The 10,912-nt window shown below is 37.2% G+C and overlaps 1 protein-coding gene across 1 annotated transcript in view; it reads left to right on the top strand.

Moving 5' to 3' along the window:
• Window positions 1-9,811, top strand: part of CHD4 (chromodomain helicase DNA binding protein 4) — a 33,889-nt gene extending 24,078 nt beyond the window's left edge. The window contains exons 38-39 of the mRNA XM_058169350.1: window positions 8,761-8,936; window positions 9,069-9,811. Coding sequence (XP_058025333.1) covers window positions 8,761-8,936; window positions 9,069-9,086 — 194 coding nt within the window. The 3' untranslated portion in view covers window positions 9,087-9,811. The remainder of the gene's footprint in view (window positions 1-8,760; window positions 8,937-9,068) is intronic.
• Window positions 9,812-10,912: the final 1,101 nt, after the last annotated feature.

Here is a 10,912-nt window from a genome sequence, read left to right on the forward strand (position 1 = left end):
CCACTGGCCCCTTTCCCCCATCCCCCCCTCACTCCCTTGATACACATTGTTCCATGCACCACTAAATATATATCCTTTCCTTTTATTCAAGGGAAGGAGGGCAACTAGTACTTGGGGAAAGCCCCTGTTTTAATTCAGGAAAACAAATCAATTTTGAAATGAGTAGGAAAGCTCCCCAAACAACCAGTGGTTTTACAAAAGAAAACAATATAATAATTTATTCCAGAAGATGAGATGGATTCCAGGTTAGCCTTTGTGCAAAATTGCCCTAGTATTTGTATCTATAGAGGAACATTTTCTCTCCAGTAGATATGGCCCAAGAGTTCCTTTGCTGCATAGATTAATTTTCTCAATATTTTAAATTTGGTGGCATTTCTAATTAGGAAATAGTTACCATAAAGTAAGTCCTAGTGACATTTTCAAGAAGGTTTTTAGTGCTCAGTTTAGGATAATTCATTGGTCTTTTCAAAAAAACAGACCCAGAAGCTAATGGGTAATAGAGAAAATCCCAATTTACAATGGATATAGAAACTACATATCCTGTTAAAATGCCAGGTTTTAGAGATACAAAAAAATTAGAATCATTTCAGAATTTTTTCCATCTTTAATATAACATATACATTTTACAGTTCAATTTAAAAAGAAAAAAATCTTTTAGGGGGAAATATAACAGTAAAAAACTTACAATAAAGTGGTTGCATAAAGATGCACACCCTTAAACTAATACTTCATTGAAACACCTTTTGATTTTATGACAGCATCCCATCTTTTGGGGTAGCAGCCTATCAGTATGGCACATCTTGCCTTGGGAATCTTTGCCTATTTTTCCTTGCAAAAGTGCTCCAAGTCTGTTAGATTGCAAGCTCTTTAGGTCACCCCACAGATTTTCAATTGGATTCAGGCCTGGGCTCTGATTAGGCCATTCCAAAACTTTGATCTTCTAGTGAAGCCAATATTTTGTTTATTTGGAGATTCAATATTTTAGCCTGAAGGTTTTGTGCCAAAACTGGCTGATATTTGGAACTGTTCATAATTTCCTTCACCTTGACTAAAGCCAGTTCTAGCTGAAACTACCATCATGCTTCACTGTGGGTATGATGTATTTAAATGATGCACAGTATTATTTTTGCACCAAAATTCTTTTTTGAATTAATGGGTGAAAAGTTGAACTTTGGTCTCATCAGACCATAGCACATTTTCTCACATGAATTTGTCAGATAGGTTTCCATCTTTCTACCCTTCCTCACAGCCTAGACATATAAAGAATATGGGAGATTGTTGTTACATGTAGTACACAACCAGTACTTGACAGGAATTCCTGCAGCTCATTTAATGTTGCTGTGGCTTCTTAGCAGTCTCTTGGACCAGTTTTCTTCTTATTTTTTCATCAATTTTGGAGGGACATCCAGTTTTTACTAATGTCACTGTTGTGCCATATTTTCTCCATGTATTGATGACTATCTTCACTGTTCCATGGTATATTCAATGCCTTGGAAATTTGTTTAAAGCCTTCTCCTTCAGTAGTGAGATCCCTTTTAGTCCGTGACCATGGCTTTTGGTGTAAGAGGCGACTGAGTAAATGTCAAACAACTCTACTACAACAGCTGAATTTTATGTGGGATTTATCAGAGTCACTAATTGATGGGCCGTGTATACTGATTACTATTTAATATCAGTTTGAATGAGATTGGTTAATTTTGAACACAGTCACAACCTTACTTATAAGAGAGAGTGAACACTTATGCATCCACATTATTTTAGTTTTTGTTATTTACCCCCCTAAAAGATTTAAGTTTGTTTAATTTTACAGCTTACATGTTATATTAAAGGTGGAAAAAAAATCTGAAGTGATTTATATTGGTCTGATTTTTTTATATCTCAAAAATCTGGCATTTTCACGGGTGTGTAGACTTTTTATATCCATTTTAAGTGTTCACACCCTTATAAGTAGGGATGTGCCTGTGTTCAGAATTCACTAATTACATTCAAACTGATGTTAAATAAATGCCATTAATTAAAGTAACTCTGACCAGTCCCATATAAAATTAAATTTTAGTAGGAATTTTCTGACATTTACTAGTTGCCTCTTACAGCAAAATCCATGATCTGCAAAGAGCTTACAAAGCATCAAAGAGATCTCATTGTTGGAAGGTATCAGTCAGGAGAAGGGTACAAAAAAATTTCCAAGGCCCTGGATATACCATGGAGCACAGTAAAGACAGTCATCAACAAGTGGAGAAAATATGGCACAACAATGACATTACCAAGAACTGGATGTCCTTCCAAAATTGATGAAAAAACGAGAAGAAAACTGGTCCAAGAGGCTGCCAAGAGGCCTACAGCAACATTAAAGGAGCTGCAGGACTTTCTGGAAAGAAGTGGTTGTGTATTACATGTGACAACAATCTCCCGTATTCTTCATATGTCTGGACTATGGAATAGCATGGTGGAACAGAAGCATTTTCTTACAAAGAAAAACCCCTAAGCCCAGTTACATTTTGCAAAAACATACATCATGTTTCTCAAATGCATGTGGGAAAATGTATTATGGTATGATGAGGCCAAAGTGGAACTTTTGGCAGTAATTCCAAAAAGTATGTTTGGTCGCGTCACCAAAAGTACATTATACCCACAGTGAAGCATTAAGCTTTCGGACTTCTTTTCTTCAATTGGAACTGGGGCTTTAGTGAAGGTGACAGAAATTATGAATAGCTCCAAATATCAGTCAATTTTGGCACAAAACCTTCAGGCCTCTTCTAAAATAATGAGTAGTTTCACCTTTCAATATGATAACAACCCAAAATACCTCCGAATCCAAAAAAGGATGGCTTCACCAAAAGAAGATCAAAGATTTGGAATGGCACAATCAGAGCCCAGGACCGAATCCAATTAAAAATCTGGGGGATGACCTGAAGAGGGCTGTGCACAGGAGATGCCCTCACAATCTGACAGATTTGGAGCACTTTTACAAGGAAGTGTAGGCAGACAGTCCCAAGGCAAGATGTACCATGCTGATAGGCTCCTGCCCCAGAAGACTGAATGCTGTCATAAAACCAAAAGATGCTTCAACAAAGAATTAATTTAAAGTGTTAGTTTACACCACATTATTGTAAATTTTTCATCGTAATTTTCCCCCCCCAAAAAAGATTTCAGTTTGTTTTTCAGTTGAATTGTACAGCTTATATGTTATATTAAAGGTGGAAAAAATTCTGAAGTGATTTATCTTGGTCTGATTCTTTTTTTCTTTTTAATCTCAAAAAACTGGCATTTTAACAAGAGTGTGTAGACTTTCTATATCTACTGTACTTCTTTTGTAGTGGATTCAGGCAACTTGAATATTTATTTTTCAAATGGCAACAAGAAGTGCATCCTTAAAATTCTGTTGTGTGCTGCCCAGAATCATCTGGTGTGAGGGTCGCTACATAAATTAAATAAATAAACAAAAATTGGGAGTTCTTTCCATAGGATTGAAAATGCTTATTTTCCCCATAATATTACATCAGCAGAAATCAGGGAAGAACTTTCTCGAATTTCATTCTCCATTCATCCTTCTCTTCTTCCTCTTATAAGTACAGGCAGAAAGAAAGCATAGAGCATGAGAGAGTTGCTTTTTTCATAGATGCTATGGATCATACTATTATTGCTACATAAAAATAAAAACATGTGTTTGTGTATAAGGCCCTGTGCAGATTGTAAAGAAAGGAAATAACTCCTGCAAGTTATTGAAGACATGTTTAAGATTGGACTGTCCCAAAAGACAAGAGCTGTGAGATAACCATTATCTCAAAAATATCACTCTTGTGAATGATTTCTTATATACTAATGCAACACACAGTTTTAAGGCTAACGTATTCTGAAAATTATACTTCTAAGCTACACATTAAGAACATCTTTGGCACAGTCTGGTCTAAAGTGATTTAAGAAGGGGAAAAAAGCGTCATGGTCTGAATGGCTTTCTGATGAAAATAGAGAAACATGCAATATATAGTTACTCAAGTACAAGCAATTCTAAATTATAAATAATGTTTCTTTATTGGATTACAGATTCTTCAGGAACCTTCAGAAGTGTGTAATAAATGATAAAATGTACCGCCTGTACTAAAAAAAACTTTTTCCAAACCTTGCTGCTTTTCTTTCTTAAGAAGGATAGTAAGCCTATTCAGCATCAGAAATGGACTTAAAGAGATCCAGCTCTGATGGCTACGCAGTCTGGAAGTTTGTGAACCCTTTTGAATTTTCAAAATGTCTGCCTAAGTATAATGTACCGTATATACTCGAGTATAAGCCGAGTTTTTCAGCACGTTTTTTGTGCTGAAAAACGTCCCCTCGGCTTATACTCGAGTATATACGGCTTATACTCGAGTTTTTTTTTTCTTTCTTTTTTTCACATTATACCGGCCGGCGCGAACTTGGCGGGCTTTTGCTTTAGCGCGGGGAAGCCCTGCCGGTGCAGTGAGAGGGCGGGGCGGGGGAGCCGCCAGCCTTCTCGGCCGAGGGAGGGAGGGTTTCGCCGACCGGTAGGTGCCTCATTTCCCACCCTCGGCTTATACTCGAGTCCCCAGTTTACCCCAGTTTTTTGGGGTAAAATTGGGGACCTCGGCTTATACTCGGATCGGCTTATATTCGAGTATATACGGTAATTTGTTCTTCATACAAGTTCTAAAATTAGGTAAAGAGAAGTCAATTAAACTTTTGAAGAAAATAATCCAAAGCTACATATTTTTATGGGGCAAAAATAGGTGAACCTTTAGGAATATTAGTTCATTTGAAGGAAAAATTAGGGTCAGCCGTCTCAGTCAATGAAATGATAATCAGGTATGAATGTCGGCCTGCCTTATTTAAAGAACAGAATTCTGAATTCACTGTCAAAGTCTGATCTTCCAACACAGTTATGTGGAGGTATGGCATGGGCTGAACAATTTCTGAAGATCTTCAAAAAGCACCAGGCTGGAAAAGGTTACAAAACTATTTCCAAAGCACGTGGACTCTACAAATCCACTGACAGGCAGATCATATGCACTTTGAGGCAATTAAACACCATTGTTGCCCTCCCCAGGAGTGATCAACCAACCAGGGTCACACCAAGAGCAAGGCATGCAGTATCCCAGGAGGTCTCAAAGAAGTCTAAGGTAACGTTTAAGGAACTAAAGACCTCTCTTGCATTGCTAGATAATAGTGTTCAAGAAACAACCATCAGGAGAATTGTGAATAACCATGGTGCCCATGGCATCATACAAGGAAAAAGCCACTAATCTCCCAAATAGCATTGTGCCTGTCTACAGCTTGCAACATAAATAAGTCAGAAGGCATTGGAAGAATGTTCTGTGGATAGATGAAATCAAAAAAGAAATGTTGGGGCTTGAATGAAATTGTTACGTTTGGCAAAAGGCCAACATTGCATTCCAGCATAAACTTATCCCATTTATGAAGTTTAGTGGTAGCAGTATCAAGGTTTGGGCCTACCTTGCTGCTTCTGGATCAGGAGAGCTTGCCATCATTGATGAAACTAAATTCTGAATTGAACCAGTAAATTCTACAGAAAAACATCAGGGTTTCTGCCTGTGAACTGAAGCTCAAAAGAAAATGGGTCCTGCAGCAAGAAAACAACCCAAAGCACGCAAGACATATGACCAAAGAATTGTTAATACAGAAGAAAGTTAATGTTTTGGAATGGCCAAATCAAAGTCCTGACCTTCATCCTATAGAAATGTTATGGAAGGATCTGAAGCCGGAAGTTCATATGGGGAAGCCCGCCAACATCCCTAAGTTGAAACTTCTGTAAGGAGGAGTGAATTACATTTCTTCCAAGCTGATGTGCAGAATTGTTCAAGAGTTATCAGACAAGTTTAGTTGCAACTGTTGCTGCCCTATGGGGGCATACCAGTTACCAAACACAAAGGTTCAAGTACTTTTGCCACACAAATATGTAGCTTTGTATCATTTTCTTGAATAAATAAATGAACAAATACATTTTTGACACTTGTTTAATTGGTTTCTCTATCTAGTTTTAGGACTTGTGTGGAGAACAAATTACATTTTAGGTCAAAATTATGTGGAAATATGAAAATTCAAAAGACTTCATAAACTTTAAAGCACAATTGTAGCTTATTGTGTCTTTACTCAGATTCCTGCAAGATTCTGCTAGTTAAAACTGAAACAAACAAAAAATGAAAAAATAAAGGATCACTCTTCAGAAGTTAGGTCACAGAATTTTTCACAATTCTAAAGTACACGCTTTTCTTCATTCTAAAAAGAAACAAAACACTAGATACAAAGTCTGCAAGCCACTGTCTTTGCTTAAAGCAAATTCTGCATTCAGAAATCTCTGCATGATTTTTTTTCTCAGTGAGTGCTCTCTGATCTTGTTTTCTTGCAGACATTTCGTTACTCAAATTATTAACATCAGTGCTGGAAGGGAGTAGAGTTTGCTCTCATTTTATATACTTCCCTGTCTGTTAAGAGTGATCTTTGTAGTTCTTTGGTTGGGCTGTTTGATGTTAGCTTATTTGGCAGTTCCTTGATAGGGATATTGTTTGTCAATTGTTAGTCTAATATTGATGTTAATCTCTGCTTATCTGGGTGTTGATTGCTAGTGAAGAGGTGTTTTGGTCTTTTTGTTCCCTTTTTTGTTTGTTGGTTGTCCTTTTTGGTATGTAGATGTTGTTTATCTTTTGATGGCTGATTTGTCAAGAATGCCAGGCTTCCATGTGCTCCAGCTTTCTTCTTTCTCACACTCTTCTTTGAAAACCTTCCCATTTACAAATATAAATTGCTGTATTCTTTCACATTTATAAACCAGTATTACCAATTCGAACCAATATCTCTCCTATCATTTTTTCCCTTGTAAGAGCAGGGATACTCTGCTTATTGGTTGAGTAATAATTGCCAAAGATGTTAGTGCTATTTCTAATTATCTGCTTGAGTCATCTGGTTTTTTTTCTCAACCTAGAGGTTAACATGTCATTAATCAGGTTTCCCCACCAATAGACAAACAACTGGAAGCATATTAGTAATATATTTTTAATTCTGTCCCTGTTCCTGTGCTCAGCGAAGCTTCTGAGCGTAATTCCATATATTTTAAATTTGTTCCATAAGAAAAGTGGTATTACAAGTCTTCTTGACTGCTTTATCTGAATTGTAAGATGTGGGTTTAGCAATCACAGTGCAAGATGATATGGTAAGGATCAGGAACAATACATATAGGATTTGTATGGCCCAGTTGAGCCTTAGATCAAATACAATATTGATATTGTTATATTGACCATCAATTGTGTTGTAAATGTTGTACCTTGATGAACGTATCTTTTCTTTTATGTACACTGAGAGCATATGCACCAAGACAAATTCCTTGAGTGTCCAATCACACTTGGCCAATAAAAAAAAAAATTCTAAAAATTCTAAATTGTATTATACTGTAGCCATATGTATCCTGATAGAGGCCTACTAAACTGCACTGGAAGATCTTGCTTGAACAGATGGAACATCAGAATAATGTACGGGGGTGGGGAAGCAATATACACAAAATTTCCATTGTTTTTATTTTAAAAATTATCCAGAAAATAGATCAAAGGCGGATATAATCTGTAGCAATTTAGATTAGGGGAAGGACCCATAGAGTTTAAATACATTTTTCTATTGGCAAATAATTTTGACTTTTAAGTCTTCAAGATCAAATATCAAAAGGTCAGCAGCTAGCTATTTGGAAAACAGGGTAGGAGATCATCAATTCTTATAGTTTTTTTAGAATACCATTTCAATTTTTTTTAACATTCAGGTGGCACAAAGTCTACAGCAGATAATAATAACAATAATAATAATAATAATAATAATAACAACAGATTATTTTTTTAAAATGCTACTGCTCTGACTATCCTATTAGTCTCTTGTTTATTCAGCAGCCTAGATAATTTAGCTTCTTCAAATCTGTTTATCTTGTGACCCTTTTCCTGTTCATTCTTCTGCCCTGCCTGAATGTGAATTCAGAGCTTTAGTTAAGTTTCCATCTGAACTATAAAAAGGATCCCTCTTTGAAAGTTTGGTCTTCAGAACTTATTTCTAATATTTATTTTGGTGCAGTGTCAGTGTTTATTCCTTTATCTGTAGAAGGACAAAATATGCATTAACTCATTCTGAGATTAACTGCCTTGTGTTATAGTTTGCTGACCCATTTTCATGGATATAAAGATATTGATTATATGGCAGTTGACAGTAAAATTGAAAAAGACAATTTTCAAGCAACTATTCACAGGGAAATTGCATGCAGCTTTCTTAAATCACATTATCCCCCAAGCCCCTTTGGTTTAGGGCACTGATGCCATAACATTTTGTGTGCTTGGTTTACTTGAATTGTATAGATTTGGCTAACTATTGGAAATGCCTACGTGCCCCCAGTATGCATCACTTTTTTAACAGTCTAATGCTAGCTGCCCTCTATCCTCCACTTCTCCCTTGTTGAGGGAGATTCTGAACTTCGTGAATTTTTATTCTAAAGAAAGGAGGGTAGTTGTGCCAAGGTGCATATAGTAATGTTGCATCTCATGGCAAGGGTATTTTTATTTAGGGCTGGAGTAACTCCTTTCATCTCTGTTATGTTCTCTACAGCCATTGTATAGTCAGGTGAACGTGCCCTCCTCCAGTTTGGATTTGTAGTTGCCTTTCTGGTCCTGGAGGAGATATTTCTCAAAATGAGCTGCTTTCCTTTCCTTAAGGAAAATACATTTACAGAGAATCCAAAATTTCCTTTTTTTTTTTTTCTTCCAGTGCTGAAGCAGCTGGAGGAGTTGTTGAGCGACATGAAGGCCGATGTGACGCGGCTACCTGCCACAATTGCCCGCATTCCTCCAGTGGCTGTGCGTCTCCAGATGTCGGAGCGCAACATCCTCAGTCGCTTGGCAAATCGTAGCAATGAACCTCCTCCTCCACCACCAAACCAGCAGGTAAGCATCAAGCCCTGCCATTTCCACCCTATCCTGGGGCCCATGGCAACTGCCTAAGATTGGGGAATGGGCTTTGCATAGAGTGTACTGTACTAAATGTTTCTCTCTCTTTCCCCTCCCCCCCTTAAACAGGTGGCTCAGCAGCAGTGAAATACCTGACTGGTGCCATCAATCCAGTGATTCAGCTAAAGTGACACGTATACCCTTGTTTCAGTTCTGGCCCCATCCCCATCCCCTCCGTCTGGCACTCCTGATCAGATGATGTCCTCTCAGATGGAGGATATGACTGGAGAAAGGAGGAAGTGCAATCTTCCATAAGCTGCCAGTTGCACTTAGATTGCACTTGGGTGAAAAGGAACATTGGATGGACTCTGTATATAGTGACTGGAGGCTGCAGCGTCACATCTGTTACACAGACCTGGCTGCAATGCTCATCACCTTGGCCCACTCTTCCTTGATTTTAATTTTATTTTCAGTTTGTTTACCAAGATGAGTGCAAGCAAACGTCAGGACAGACACAGCTACCTCCATCAAGATCCTTTTAATACAAAAACTGACTGGACTTGTCCTCTGAAACAGCTGGAAAAAAGACAAATCTTGATAAAGTTAAAAATAAAGGTTTCCTTGTATTTTATTTGCTTTGGGCAAAATATATGGGGGATGTAACAGCTTCTTTATTAAAATTTTAATGTGACTTGTGATCTGAAAATCAGAATAGTGTACATGTGCAAACAATATGTACACTTCCAACTTAGCCCAAGATAGGGAGATTCCAGGCTGTCCTAGATAATTTTTCCAATTGATAAACTTTAAAAGGCTTTGTAATAGAAAATAAAATGTGCTGCAATGTGCAATTACAGGCAGTACCTACATGACAGTGTCACCTTTTGTCTGAATTTATGTAAACTATAGGGTCAATACACTTTAAATCTGTTCCTTTTATATCACAAATCATGGTTTTGTATCTTGGAATGTCATACAGTGCACACAAGCATCTTACAAGCTCACTCTGGCAATTTATTGGCCCATGAATTGGGTTACTGACTACCGTGGTTGGATTCATTACTTTATTACTTAACACAATGTGTGAACCCAGCCATTGTTACTCTATCCAACAACTTTACATGGGAATGTAAAAAAATTGCAATTAAAAGATAGTATGGAGCTTTTCTGAGTAAATTCCAAGCTTCTGTTTTGAGAAATGCTTTCTTTTCAGAGTGGTATTCAAGAAGCCAGAAAAATATGGTTGATTTACATTGGGACATGATGCTGATGCTTATTTCTTACAAAAGCAGTATCTTGCAGAAGTAGTTGTTACAGGGGCTCCTGATAATGTTTTAATCTAAGAATTTTTCTATAAAAGACATGCACTTCATATGTCAATTTGCTTTTTGATAGGGCTTACATGATAGTTCTCTGCAAGTATTTTTCTACATAAAAACCATAGGTAGATGAGCAGCGAGCATCTTTCATTCAACTGACATCAAAAGCTACGTGATCAGATTTCATTAGTGCTTGCCTAGGCTACCACCAGGAGGGCTGTAAGTATATTTGGAATGGTTGCATTGAATGGTGGCATTTAAAAAAAACTAATAGAAATTAATTGTGACTACCAAATACATAGAATTGCCTTGAGTCACATGTCCTCTCTAGATACCTGAGATCCAACAGTGTCTTTTGTAGATGCAACAGTGAAAAAAAATGCACAATCCAATTAATTACTTATGCTAGTGTTTCTCAACTTTAGCATAACTAATTCTGGGAGTTGAAAGTACACACATCTGAAAAGTTGCCATGGTTGAGAAACACTTGAGTTATGGCATGCTTCTAATCCTGGGTGCAGATCCCATTTTCTGTCAAGCCGCTTCTTTTGGAGAAATCATTTTCCAAGTCCAGTTGGCTGGTAAAAGATGGAGAAAGATACCTAATACACATTGCACCTTTTAATGGAGAAACATTTCATATCAAATTGGAAG

Source organism: Ahaetulla prasina, chromosome 2 (assembly GCF_028640845.1).
Source record: "Ahaetulla prasina isolate Xishuangbanna chromosome 2, ASM2864084v1, whole genome shotgun sequence".
In the NCBI taxonomy this organism is placed as follows: domain Eukaryota; kingdom Metazoa; phylum Chordata; class Lepidosauria; order Squamata; family Colubridae; genus Ahaetulla; species Ahaetulla prasina.